The 14,982-nt window shown below is 42.4% G+C and overlaps 1 protein-coding gene across 1 annotated transcript in view; it reads right to left on the bottom strand.

Annotated features, from left to right (window-relative positions):
- SI (sucrase-isomaltase) overlaps window positions 1–14,982 on the bottom strand; it is a 511,413-nt gene that overhangs the window by 201,983 nt on the left and 294,448 nt on the right. Inside the window, exon 27 of the mRNA XM_073578947.1 lies at window positions 6,125–6,331. Within this exon, the coding sequence (XP_073435048.1) occupies window positions 6,125–6,331 (207 nt within the window). The remainder of the gene's footprint in view (window positions 1–6,124; window positions 6,332–14,982) is intronic.

Genomic DNA, 14,982 nt, shown 5'->3' with positions numbered 1-14,982 from the left:
ATGGGAACACACAGGAAAATACTACTGTATCAGGGCCATAAAGAGGGACAGTACCCATGTATCAGAGCATCATAGCTGGACAATTTTACTGTATAGGGGCCACAGCAGGGGGAATTCTACTGTATTTTGACTAAAAAGGACATAAACATTGCAACTTTATGGGGGGTGACATATTTTATTTATGGGGATACCGGTACTGAGATTCAAAAGGGAGGTACTGTTACTGTAAAATTTGGGAAAAATGTTAGGATGGTGCAATAGATGTTGTCAGCCATGTATATTTGTGTATTCCAGTTTGCAGATATCACTCATGGTTGGAAGAAGACATATTTTGGGGCTATAGAAGTAAAAAATATCATTAGAAGTTCTATTCCAGGGTGGTGGCACCTGTTTGGGGGGCTGTGCTGATCTCTTTTCTCCCTGCTTGCCTTCTTCTCTACTTTCCAATGCACAATGACAGTGCACTCTCTGGCCGGCTTGTACCTTCTCTTTAAAGCTTGCTAGGGAGCACAAAGTCTAAGGGCACTCAAAGGAAAATTGAACAAAGAATGCATACAGAGCATGGATCGAAATTGGCAACTGCGCATGCTCTGTAGAGCAGGGACTAAAACATCCCCTGAAATGGATGTCACTGATGGTGCTTTTTTAAGGTAGGGGACAGCAGCTGTGGCAGTGACTGCAGCCCTGGACTCCTGATGACTTCCGGTTTAAGTAACACACATGCACTGGAAAATTTCAAATGAAACTTCATTTCAAGTTAAAAAGAAGTAGACATGAAGTTAAAGTAGAGAGGGAGTAGTAGGGAATTTTAACTTGAAGCATAGTGGAAAAGTAATTAGGTTATTAAATTAAATGGCCTTACATTTAGCATGAAAATCGTCTTTGATTTTGGACCATCACCTTAAGGTGTAATTGCCCCTGACTACACTACTGACTACAATAGGTACTAAGGACATACCCAGTGGATGGCACAGGAGCATGAGTTGATCAGGTCAGTTATCAATCTGCACATGCATATAGTAAATGCGGCATCTAGATGGTTATAGGATTATGCTCAACACATCTGCCTCCTAAGAACATGATTGCTGTAGCATCTGGCAGAACTATCAAAAGCCCCCAGGCCAGTTACAGTTGTATATATCTATTAAGCTTTGCCAAAGGCACAATCTAATTAATTTTCTGTCAGTTTATCAGCATTAAAAATACAACTAATTCCATAAGAAACAAGGAAAGCTACGCACAGTATGATAAAGTAATAGAAGAAAATCTGCTGATGAGTGCCTGGAGGGAGAGGGGAGCTTGCATGTCATGGAATATATCAATACCATTGCCAGCATGCCATGCAGCTGGCCACAAGAAATAAGACCCAATAACTGGCAGCAGAAATCATTGTTTCTCTCACTAGTTTTTCGAACTAGTGATGTATGACAGCTACTTCTGTCTGAAACAAAAGTCAGTCTCTCTCTATACAACCCTATGAAATTCACATTAAAGCATCCATAGGAATGTACATGGGTTAGTGATATCGCAGATCGAGTAGGGCAACTGAAGAATGGTACGGAGACCTATAACAGAAGCAAAGCAGGAACAAAGAACTTCATTTTCTGCAACTGAAGATTTATTTCCAAGATTTGAATGGAACATCAAAACGACAGCTGTTCTATTTTATGTCACTTCTTTTATTCACTTCAGCATTTGTATACCTCGTAGCAGTTAAGAGAAGTGACTTGCTCATTTTTGGGCGGCTTCTATTTAGAAGTTGCTTGCTCCCTAAACTTAACAGCAAGAGTGAATCTGTCTCTAGAAAATGGCCACTGGCATTTTCCTCAGATGTCTTTGCCCTGGATGACTACACGGGTGTCTAAAGGATGCTACGTGTACACACCCTAAGGCTATGTGCACAGAAAGCTTTTCTTGGATTTTTCGGAGCAGAAACTAAGTGGAAAGTCTTCAAATCCTGCTCAAAAACTTTGCATTTCTGTTCCGAAAAACTCTGTGTGCGCAGAGCCTAAACCATCCACTTGTAAAAATACCTGTTTGAATAACGTCCTGGAAGAGAGGAAGAGGGAGAAAAAGGGAGAGCGCTGTTTAAGCATAGTAGATGAGTCAATTCTGCTTGGTATAATTTCAAACTTGATCACCTGGTGTGGTTGTGCAAGGAGGCACAACACTGGGAAGAGTTTGCAAACAAGGATGATCCTTCCACAGGTATGCTGCCCATCTGTAATAACATGGAGATAATTTTCCTCTCCCAGAAAGAAATTTTTCTCCACGTGATACTGCGAATAAAGAAGTTTCAGGGCGCTTCCTTCATAGGATCCTTAACCCAATTTGGAGGAAGAGGGTTATATAGCCAAAGAATTAAGCATCTCTGGTGTTGAATCAGATGATATTTTATTAGCTAGGTAAAATGCAAAATTTTCTAAAAGACAATAAAAACATTAAAACTTTTTCTGTTATAAAAAAACACAACACGTTTTGGCCATGTAGGCCTTCATCAGGTGTATAATAAAATGATTTTATTGTAAGCTATTTATACCCCATTTTTATTGGTAATGGATGTGGTTGTACTAACTGAGGAACCGATCGCTATTTATCAATCTCTTTAGCAGTTAGAGTACATATATTGTAACAAGAAAAGAATATTGTACACATATATTACATAGCATCATCCCTCCTTCAGGGTTAAAACAGTGTATCTGTAGATTTTAGGCAATCACACATGTCAATGTAAATGTTCCCAAAAAAACAAAAAAAAAACCTGTACATATTCCTGATTAAACACCTCACTTCTCTTGGTGCAAGTGGTCAGGTGGTAAACTAGAAGAGCTGCAGGTACTAAAGAGAATAAATGAAAGAAATAAATTAAAAAAAAAAAATTCCAAACATTTTTTTCCAAAAAAAATGTAAAAAAATAAATAAATAAAAAAAAAAGGCAAAAACAAGAAACGGGGAACCTAATAATTTATCTATACAAGATCAGAGATCTCAATCATTCCCTCAGGGTACAGACTGCAAAGACTGTATATCCAATAGGACGCTTTGGCATTACAAACTGCTTTTCTGTTTCTCACTGCTACAGGTATTTGTTCTATTGGTGTGACCTTTATACATTCAAAGTTTTTGTTATGTATAAGAGTGATGTGCTTAGATAAACTTTGTTTTAAAAACCCTATTTTCCCATTATGTCTATGACCAGTCATACGATATCGTAGTGCGGCCGATATATAAAAGTCCACACATACAGGTTACCACATACATAACCAAATCAGAACCACAGGTTAATTATTGGGTAAAATTGTATGTGGTATTGCTGTTTTTTATATTTAAATTTTTCTTACCATGATCTATAATTTTATAACAGTCACAATGTTTTTTTCCACATTTAAAAATTCCTTTTTTTCTCATTTTTTGGACAGATGGCACATTTATTGGTATTTTTTTTGGGAGGGGGTGTAAATAACTAGGTGCTAAATAATTTTTAATCGTTCTACCTCTTCTAAATACAATATTAGGTCTTTTTGGAATCAGATCTTTGAGTAGTGGGTCTTTCCTCAGTAAGTACCAATATTTTTCAAGAATACAGCGGATGGATTGGTGGTTTCTATTGTAGGTGGTAATGAAGCTATATTTCCATTTTGCTGTGCTAGCAATAACATCTTGTTTTGAGGAATGTTTTTTCAAGCAATCATTCTGTTTGAGAGAGAGATTGTGCTGATATGCTGCATGTACTAATGGTTTTGGATACCTTTTTTATTTATACCTGGAAAGTAAAACCCGTGTGTGATGGGGCCTTTAGACATAACAAAAACTTTGAATGTATAAAGGTCACACCAATAGAACAAATACCAGCAGCAACGAGAAACAGAAAAGCAGTTCTTAATGCCAAAGAGTCCTATTGGATATACAGTCTTGGCAGTCTGTACCCTGAGGGACTGAATGAGATTCCCAGTTTTTTGTTTTCGCATTTTTTTGGGTTTAACATTTTTTTTTATTTTTGCTTGTTATTTATTCATTTCATTTATTCTCTTTAGTACCTGCAGCTCTTCTAGTTTACTGCCTGACCGCTTGCACAAAGTGAAGTGAGGTGTTTAATCAGGCATATGTATTGGTCTTTTTTTTGGGAACATGTACACTGAGATGTGTGATTGCCTAAAATTTACAAATATACTGTTTTAACCCTGAAGGAGGGTTGATGTTATGTATTATGTGTGTAATATGTATGTCTTTTCTTGGGGAAGAAGTTACAATACACGTACTTTAACTGCTAAAGAGATTGATAAATAGCGATAGGTTCCTCAGTTAGTACAACAACACCAATTAGCAATGAAAATGGGGTGTAAATAGCTTACAACAAAATCATTTATTTATACACCTGATGAAGGCCTCCATGGCCGAAATGCATTGTGATTTTTTATAGCAAAAAATGTTTCAATGTTTTTATTGTCTTTTATAAAATTTTGCATTTTACCCAGCCAATAAAATATCATCTGATTCAACATCAGAAATACTTAATTCTTTGGCTATATAACACTCTTGCTCCAAATTGGATTAAGGATCCTCTGAAGGAAGCGCCCTGAAACGTCTTTATTTGTAAAAATACCTGAAAAGGGTTGTCCACTACTCGAACAACCTCTGCTCAATCTCTATATTCCCCAACTAGAATAAAAACAGCTTGCACTCACCACCAGTGTGTTACGCCCACACACCCAGCCGCTCCCACCTCCCAGCACGCTCCCGACATAGCCCTACGCCATTCCCCGTCTGCCTTCTCTGGGTCACGGTGCATCGGGAGTTCGCGCATGTGCAGTAGTGCTCGCCTCACCGCTGAGCCTCCTGGGAGGCCGGGACCCAGTGGGTCCACCCCATCATGGCAGCGCCCACTGGGTATTTCTGCTCGGCGTCTCCTCTGGTAAGATGCCTGTTCATCGTGTACGGTGGTGGCAGCTTCCCTTTCAGCGTCACTCCTCGTCCTCAGGCCTCTGCACCTCTGACCCTGCCTGTCAGCGCGGTGCCTCTGACACTGTCCGTCTGCACTGTGCCTCTGACACTGTCCGTCTGTGCTGTACCTCTGACCCTGCCTGTCAGCGCCATGCCTCTGACACTGTCCATCTGCACTGTACCTCTGACCCTGCCTGTCAGTGCTGTGGCTCTGACACTCTCCATCTGCGCTGTACCTCTGACCCTGCCTATCTGCACTGTGCCTCTGATACTGTCTGTCTGTGCTGTGCCTCTGACACTGTCTGTCTGTGCTGTATTTCTGACCCTGCCTGTCAGTTCTGTACCTCTGACCCTGCCTTTCAGCTCTGTACCTCTGACACTGCCTGTCAGCCCTGTGACCTCAGTCGTAACTCTTAGTCTCCTCCCTTGTCTCATTTTGTCCCTTCTTCTTTTTCAGCATCAGCCCCCAGCCTGCCCTGTGCCTCCCGTGGCCCTCCGCTTCTGGTACCTGTCGGTGCACACCTACGCTCCAGCTTCACTCCGGCCTTCTTCTTCTACTTTCCTGTGTTGACATAAGTCACCCCTTTGGCTCCAGTCATCGTGGTTCCATCTCCCTTGGACCTGCCCCTAACACTCCCTGTATTGGGGGTGGTCATCACCTGGTCCGCTCGCCCTTGGGGGCTCTGGAGCCATGACCCAGAGGGTCCACTTTTGGGTTCTCCCTTAGAACCCTCACGTGGTGTCTCCTTGCAGCCAATCAGCAGCAGCTTCACTCTCACTTTCTTCTGATGAAAGTCACAGAGCAGCCGTAGCTCTCACTTTTCCTATATTGCAGCTTCTTCTGAAATAAGTGATAGTGATGTTGTCGTTGATGGACTGCATGGCTTTTGTGACATAGCAACATCAAGGGAGCCTTGGTAGACCAAGCGTCAACATTGCTTAGATGTCGCTGTCACAAGTGGTGTTCACAGGCTGCAATTATTTTTCATATTTCATAGGGGAATATCGTGATTGAGAAGTGGATTGTCCGAGTAGTAGACAACCCCCTTAAATGAACCAATGTTACTTCACATTACTGTCATTATGATTTTATTTTTAATACAGTTCTTTCTAACCCAAACAGAGCAGCAATATACAAATTAACATTTCATTTATTTAGACACAACTTATCCATCTAAATTACCTTAAACTGCAGCATGTGATTTTCATGAAATGTAACTTCAATAGTAAGTTTTGTGATTCTTTTGGAGTTTGTGTAGCGCTGTGATGTTCCAGCAGGCAAGGTGATATTTAAAACGATGCCATTATCAGTGGTCACTTCATTGCCATCAACAATATAGCCATAATCATCTGGATAATAGCAATATGGAATACCAGCTGTACTGGATACCTGGAATAGGCAGGACATGTTTACAGAAAGTTCGAAAATAAAAGACTTTATAATTACGTAAAAAACAGAAACACAACTGTTAGTCTTATCTAGTGATTGTAATGCTGGATTTACACAAAATGCACTCTTAGGCCGGAGTCACACTGGCGAGGAATACGGGAGAGTGAGAGGCGCAAAAAGCACGCATTAGACACGGACCAATGATTCTCTATGGGGTCCCTCGCACCAGGCGTATATTTCTCCTCAGTATCCTATGCTCCGTGCCACTCGCAGCATGCTGCGATTGTCAGCGTACTACGCCCGTAGTACGCCAATGCAAGTCTATGGGTGCGCAAAAAATACGGATTACACACGGACCACACATATGACTTGCGAGAAATACGCACCAGGTGTCTTTTAGAAACCCTGTCATAGGGCTCCATTATATGTCCATTTTGCAAGCCTGCGAGAAAATCTCGCCATACGGATTGCATATGGATGCTTACATGCGCAAAATACGCGACCACACCTTGATTACGGATGACATACGGAGCACTATTTAGGGGTCTGTCATCCGTATTACGCATGTAAAATACTGACCGTATTTTGCGCTGGTTAGTGTGACTCCAGCCTTAGACTGTGAGCCCATGATGAGTTTTTAGTGAGTTTTTGAAGCTACATATTTTTGTTGAGTCAAAATTCAGCAACCTACAGTCACCAGCAACCTACAGTCACAGCAAAATGGATGGGATTTATAGAAATCTTATGCCCACTGGGCTTCTATTTTGCTCAGCGTAATCTGAGCTGTGGTGCAGATTTCAGATCTGTGTAAAATTGTCAAGCAAAAAACACATATGCGTTCTTAGTGCATTTTTGTTGTGGTAACGCTCAAAAAACTCAGGTAATCCGCACATGACCAAATCAGGAAAGTTTTCTCAAAGCCAAAATCTAAGTAGTACACAAAATGAAACAGCTTTGTTTAGGACAAAAAGTATCTTAAAGAGAAAAAACAACAGTGTCAAAAATATGTATAAAAAGCAAGTAATCCAATTAAGTTACCTAATAGTTGCAGAAATGCTACAGAAAATCTGTAACATTGAAAACTCACCAAAAGCTAACTGTGGGACCGAAGCCTTATGGCTAGTTGGTTTTGCGTTTTTGTGTGTATGTGTTGGTAGCCATTATTTTAAGCCTAAAATTCACCACATGCATTACATTGTTTGTTCGTTCCATTTTGTTTAGGTCAGTGGTGTTTTATCAAAGCAGATGGATGCTGAGGGTATGTTCATCTTTATACCTCATATGCTAACTAAAATACCTTAAATGCATTTGAAAACTCCAAAAAATTAAACTTTGTGCTAAAGCTTCACCAAGCTGCTTTCATGAAGTTGAGCTAAGCAAATACTAAAAACAATGTTTTCTCAACTGAACAGAAGACAAAAACAGAATACAGTTATTGTTTATTTGTTATTTTATAAGGAATAAAACGAATATTTAAAGGATTTGTTATTACGGGTGTTCTAGCACATATTCCATGGTGGTTAGAGAGCCAATATATGTGGGCATGGCCCACCATACACAGTAATGCAGCAGCCATATTGGCTACTGGCATTATTGTCATTGGCCGACAGAATTGTGTCATCGGATCTTATAGAAGACCCAGTGACATGATGATCGGCACACTCTCCTCCTGCCCTCTCAGCGCCAGAGATTTTTACTGCCACTGACCTGATACCAAGAGGTGGGTGTGGGGAGCAGTGAATGTGATGCCGGATAAGCTTCACACACAAGGCGCTAAAGGGTGCAATGTTATAATGTGGTGTGGGGTTGTGAAATTATCTATCTATTATCTATCTATCTATCTATCTATCTATCTATCTATCTATCTATCTATCTATCTATCTATCTATCCATCCATCCATCCATCCATCTATCTATCTATCTATCTATCTATTTATCTATCTATCTATCTATCTATCTATCCTGTATCTCTTTATGTAAGATTTTTTTTCCTTTTTTTCAACTAGCTTTAATAAGCAACAAATAGCAGTCATTGCTTTACAAAAACGCTTGAAAAATACAGGTAAAAATTGCACAAAAAACACAAAAAGCATCAAAATGTGCATATTGTTCTCTGTTTTTCCTGCCAAGAAATGTAGAAATCAGTGCAATCAAATGCTCAACGTGTTCACATAGCCTACTCTATTTTATTTTTACGTACTGACATTAGAAGCATAGAAAACCGAAGATGAAGTGGATTTTACAGGAAAAATCGCTAAGAAACATTCTTTCTTGTATTATGACTAGTGTTGAGCGATACCATCCGATACTTAAAAGTATCGGATCGGAATGGATCGACCGATCTAAAAAAAATATCGGGTATCGCCGATTCCGATACCGGAAGTCCCATTCAAGTCTATGGGACTTCCGGTATCAGAATAAGAAAAACCCTATTTTTGCCTTGTACAGCCTCTCTGGGGTCTATACGGGCCTTTTGGGGGGCTGTGCCGGCCTGCCGGGGGTCTGTGCCGACTGCCCGGGGGTCTGTACCGGCCTGCCGGGGGGCTGTGCCGACTGCCCGGGGGTCTGTACTGGCCTGCCGGGGGGCTGTGCCGGCCTGCCGGTGGTCTGCGCAGGCTCCGGGGGTCTGTGCCGACTGCCCGGGTGTCTGTGCGGCCTGCCGGGGGGCTGTGCCGGCCTGCCGGTGGTCTGTGCAGACTCCGGGGGTCTGTGCGGCCTGCCGGGGGGTCTGTACCGGCCTGCCGGGGGGCTGTGCTGGCCTGCCGGTGGTCTGTGCAGGCTCCAGGGGTCTGTGCTGGCCTGCCGGGGGGCTGTTCTGGTCTGCCGGGGGGCTGTGCCGGCCTGCCGGTGGTCTGTGCAGGCTCCGGGGGTCTGTGCAGGCATCGTCCGATGGGACGCAGCAATGACATAAAGTGAGACTAGGGACTTTTTTTTACAGTGGTGGAGGAATACAGTGCGGAAGGATACCTACCTTCCGTCATTGTATTCCTGGAGCTGGTAGAGAACCTGAGAAAAAAAAATCCAGAAAATCACATTGTCTGTTTTTTTTTTTCATTTTATTTGCATATTATGGTGGAAAATAAGTATTTGGTCAGAAACAAAATTTCATCTCAATACTTTGTGATATATCCTTTGTTGGCAATGACAGAGGTCAAACGTTTTCTGTAAGTCTTCACAAGGTTGCCACACACTGTTGTTGGTATGTTGGCCCATTCCTCCATGCAGATCTCCTCTAGAGCAGTGATGTTTTTGGCTTTTCGCTTGGCAACACGGACTTTCAACTCCCTCCAAAGGTTTTCTAATGGGTTGAGATCTGGAGACTGGCTAGACCACTCCAGGACCTTGAAATGCTTCTTACAAAGCCACTCCTTCGTTGCCCTGGCGGTGTGCTTTGGATCATTGTCATGTTGAAAGACCCAGCCACGTTTCATCTTCAATGCCCTTGCTGATGGAAGGAGGTTTGCACTCAAAATCTCACGATACATGGCCCCATTCATTCTTTCATGTACCCGGATCAGTCGTCCTGGCCCCTTTGCAGAGAAACAGCCCCAAAGCATGATGTTTCCACCACCATGCTTTACAGTAGGTATGGTGTTTGATGGATGCAACTCAGTATTCTTTTTCCTCCAAACACGACAAGTTGTGTTTCTACCAAACAGTTCCAGTTTGGTTTCATCAGACCATAGGACATTCTCCCAAAACTCCTCTGGATCATCCAAATGCTCTCTAGCAAACTTCAGACGGGCCCGGACATGTACAGGCTTAAGCAGTGGGACACGTCTGGCACTGCAGGATCTGAGTCCACGGTCGCGTAGTGTGTTACTTATGGTAGGCCTTGTTACATTGGTCCCAGCTCTCTGCAGTTCATTCACTAGGTCCCCCCGCGTGGTTCTGGGATTTTTGCTCACCGTTCTTGTGATCATTCTGACCCCACGGGGTGGGATTTTGCGTGGACCACCAGATCGAGGGAGATTATCAGTGGTCTTGTATGTCTTCCATTTTCTAAGTATTGCTCCCACAGTTGATTTCTTCACTCCAAGCTGGTTGGCTATTGCAGATTCAGTCTTCCCAGCCTGGTGCAGGGCTACAATTTTGTTTCTGGTGTCCTTTGACAGCTCTTTGGTCTTCACCATAGTGGAGTTTGGAGTCAGACTGTTTGAGGGTGTGCACAGGTGTCTTTTTATACTGATAACAAGTTTAAACAGGTGCCATTACTACAGGTAATGAGTGGAGGAAAGAGGAGACTCTTAAAGAAGAAGTTACAGGTCTGTGAGAGCCAGAAATCTTGATTGCTTGTTTCTGACCAAATACTTATTTTCCACCATAATATGCAAATAAAATGAAAAAAAAACAGACAATGTGATTTTCTGGATTTTTTTTTCTCAGTTTGTCTCCCATAGTTGAGGTCTACCTATGATGTAAATTACAGACGCCTCTCATCTTTTTAAGTGGTGGAACTTGCACTATTGCTGACTGACTAAATACTTTTTTTCCCCACTGTATGTAGCATGTATTTTTTTTTTTTTTTTTTACATTCAACACATTAGCCGGATGATGGGACTACTACTGTCCCATCATTGGCTAATGTGTCAATCACTGTCATGGTAGCAGGCATCGCCCGACGGGACTTGTAGTCCCATCGGACGATGCCTGCACAGACCCCCGGAGCCTGCACAGACCACCGGCAGGCCGGCACAGCCCACCGGCAGGCCGGTACAGACCCCCCGGCAGGCCGCACAGACCCCCGGAGCCTGCACAGACCACCGGCAGGCCGGCACAGCTCCCTGGCAGGCCGCACAGACCCCCGGACAGTCGGCACAGACCACCGGCAGGCCGGCACAGCCCCCCGGAAGGCCGGTACAGACCCCCGGACAGTCGGCACAGACCCCCCGAAGGCCCGAACTGATGGCGCATCATGATGCGCACAGACAGCGCATCATGATGACGTCATTTCGGCAGCCAATCAGAGCCACAACAGTGGCTCATTGCATTTTGGACTTCCGATTCCGGTATCCGATACGAAAAAAGTATCGGTACTCGGTATCAGAATTCCAATACGGCAAATATCGGCCGATACCCGATACTTGCAGTATCGGAAAGCTCAACACTAATTATGACTTGTACATAAGGCAGGCTTAAAAAGAGAAAAAAACAGCCTCCTCCACAGATTTTTTTTCTGCATTTTTTTTGCAAATTAAAAACTGTTTTTTAGAGTACCAGAAAAGGCTGTGAGATTTTAGAAATTTCATGCACACATTTGCTTTTTTTCTGACTGAATTGAAAAACTGCAATTTTTTTAAATCTGCAGCACATGAATTCTTTTAGCATTTTTGCACTTTTTGCAATGAGAAAGTGCAACAATGCAGGAAAAAGGAAACCCTACATTTTTGCTGCATTCTTACTTCATTTTTGGTGAATAAAACTAACTTCAGTAAACATGTATTGAAGACCAAAACACAGCAAAAATGCGGCAAAGAGTAGTCCAAAAAAGCAACAAAACCACAGCAAAACATTTTTTGTCAACAGTTTACTGTCAAGAGAGTAGGTTTTGGCAGCAGACAAAAATGCAATGTGTGAACATAGCATAACTTTATTTAACATATCGTGTAGACAAATGACACATATAATCTGCACAAAAATCACAGCAATAATGCACCAAATAAACAGAAAAATTACAGCAAAAAACACAACAAGAAAGCAAGCAAAAATGCACCAAAACCTGCCTTTTTGTAAGCAGCGTCTTTACTGCCTATAGAGCAGATTTTGGCTGCAGACAATAATCAGCAAAAAAGCATCTTGTGAATATAGCCTTAGACTATGTGTCCATGTTGAGTATTTGATTGCTGAGATTTCTGCAACATTTCTGTATCTCTTGGCAGGAAAAATGCAGCATACATTATGCTGGCACTGACATCAAGCACAGGGGTTAGTGTTGAAGAGGTATCTGTCAGATACCCCCATTACAGCTGACAAAGAGGGCAGTGCGAGAGCAAGATGATGAGTGGTGAAACTCATCATTCCAGCTCTCATGCTATGCAGCATGAGGCCCAGTGGTTGTGAACTGCGATAATTTTACTGATGTCACAGCTCATCCCAGCTGCTGGGTCTCGCTGAATGCAACGTAAGGGTATGTGCACACGTAAGCTTTTTTTCGTGTTTTTACCAAATAAAATGCTTAAAAAATGCTTAAAAGATGCATCCCATTCATTTCAATGAAATTCCTTCATCAAACTGGCGTAGCTTGATACATGAATTTTGAGTAAGGCCCAAAATTTAGTTTTTTGTCTGTCTTTAACTGCTTCCTGACTGCCCACAGTAGATAAACGTTGGCGCTTGGTGGGCTTTGTGCAGCGCCGATGTTTATCTACTGTCAGCAGTTTTGTGCCCCCCGGGACCCCCACATACCTTATAACGCGGGGATCCCGGTGCACAATTCATGCTGGGACCCCCGACGTCATCGAGACATGATTGGTTCAGGTCCTGATGACGTCAGCGTCACAGCAGCCAATGAGAGTGCTCGCTGGGAAAGCTGCTTGTTTCCCGGCGATCAGACTCATTGTAACGCGACTTCTCCTCTGATCTCACACTGACAGATGATCAGAGGTGAAGCAGCGTTACTGTGTGACTAGATCACTGCATGGCACAGCTGTTCGCTACCTGGCACAGCTGTGCCAGGCAGCGATCTTGTCACACAGTAACGCTGCTTCTCCTCTGATCATCTGTCAGTGTGAGATCAGAGGAGAAGTGGCGTTACTATGAGTCAGATCGCAGGGCAGCGATCTTGTCACAAAAAGAAAAAAAAGTAAAGGAAAAAAAGCAGGCACGCAGGTTAGGGCTAGGCCTAGGGTTAGGGCTAGGGTTAGGGCTAGGGCTAGGGTTAGGGCTAGGGCTAGGGCTAAGGTTAAGGCTAGGGTTAGGGCTGAGATTAGGGTTAGGGGTGTGTTGGGGTTAGGGTTGGAATTAGAATTGGGGGTTTCCACTGTTTAGGTACATCAGGGGCTCTGTAAACGCAACATGACGCCCGCAGACCATTCCATCAAAGTCTGCATTTCAGAACATCACTACTTCCCTTCCGAGCCCAGACGTGTGCTCAAACAGTAGTTTTCTCCCACATATGGGGTACCAGCATACTCAGGACAAATTGGACAACAACTCTTAGGGTCCAATTTCTCCTGTTACCCTTGTGAAAATAAAAATTGGGGGCTAAAAGATCAATTTTGTGGAAAAAATGATTTTTTTATTTTCACAGCTCTACATTATAAACTTTAGTGAAACACTTGGGTGATCAAAGTGCTCACCACCTATCTAGATAAGTTCCTTGGGGGGTCTAGTTTCCAAAATGGGGTCACTTGTGGGGGTTTCCACTGTTTAGGTACATCAGGGGCTCTGTAAACGCGACATGACACCCGCAGACCATTCCATCAAAGTCTGCATTCCAGAATGTCACTACTTTCCTTCCGAGCCCCACCGTGTGCCCAAACAGTAGTTTTCTTCCACATATGGGGTACCACTGTACTCAGGACAAATTGGACAACAACTTGGTCCAATTTCTCCTGTTACCCTTGTGAAAATAAAAAATTGGGGGCTAAAAGATCATTTGTAGAAAAAAAATGATTTTTTATTTTCATGGCTCTACGTTATAAACTTCTGTGAAGCACTTGGGGGTTCAAAGTGTTCACGACACATCTAGATAAATTCTTTAAGGGGTCTAGTTTCCAAAATGGGGTCATTTGTTTGGGGTTTCCACTGTTTAGGTACATCAGGGGCTCTCCAAATGCGACATGGCATCCGATCGCAATTCCAGCCAATTCTGCATTGAAAAAGTCAAACGGCACTCCTTCCGTTCTGAGCTCTGCCGTGTGCTCAAACAGTGGTTTAGCCCCACATATGGGGTATCGTCGTATTCGGGAGAAATTGCACAAAAAATTTTGTGGTTCATTTTCTCTTTTTACACTTGTGAAAATAAAAAAAAATGGTTCTGAAGTAAAATGTTTGTGAAAAAAAGTTAAATGTTTATTTTTTCCTTCCACATTCCATTCATTCATGCGAAGCACCTGAAGGGTTAATAAACTTCTTGAATGTGGTTTTGAGTACAATGAGAGGTGCAGTTTTTAGAATGGTGTCACTTTTGGGTATTTTCTGTCATATTGACCCCCCAAACTCACTTCAAATGTGAGGTGGTCCCTAAAAAAAATGGTGTTGTAAATTTTGTTGTAAAAATGAGAAATCCACTGATCAAATTTTAACCCTTATAACTTCCTAAAAAAAAAAATTATGTTTCCAAAATTGTGCAGATGTAAAGTAGACATGTGGGAAATGTTATTTATTAACTATTTTGTGCGATATCACCCTCTGATTTAAGGGCATAAAAATTAAAAGTTTGAAAATTGCAAAATTTTCTAAATTTTCTCCAAATTTTGATTTTTTTTAACAAATAAGCGCAGTTCATATCTAAGAAATTTTACTACCAACATGAAGTACAATATGTCACGAGAAAACACTGTCAGAATCAACAGGATCCGTTAACGCGTTCTAGAGTTATGACCTCATAAAGTGACACTGGTCAGAATTGAAAAAATTGGCCCGGTCACGAAGGCAAAAACAGGCTCGGGTGCGAAGGGGTTAACTGGTTTTGTAAATTTTAAGTGGGA

This window comes from Dendrobates tinctorius, unplaced genomic scaffold, assembly GCF_039654945.1.
Source record: "Dendrobates tinctorius isolate UK_male_01 unplaced genomic scaffold, ASM3965494v1 ptg000060l, whole genome shotgun sequence".
In the NCBI taxonomy this organism is placed as follows: Eukaryota; Metazoa; Chordata; class Amphibia; order Anura; family Dendrobatidae; genus Dendrobates; species Dendrobates tinctorius.
Note: the sequence above shows the minus strand (reverse complement) of the source record. Positions and strands in the feature narration are given on the sequence as shown.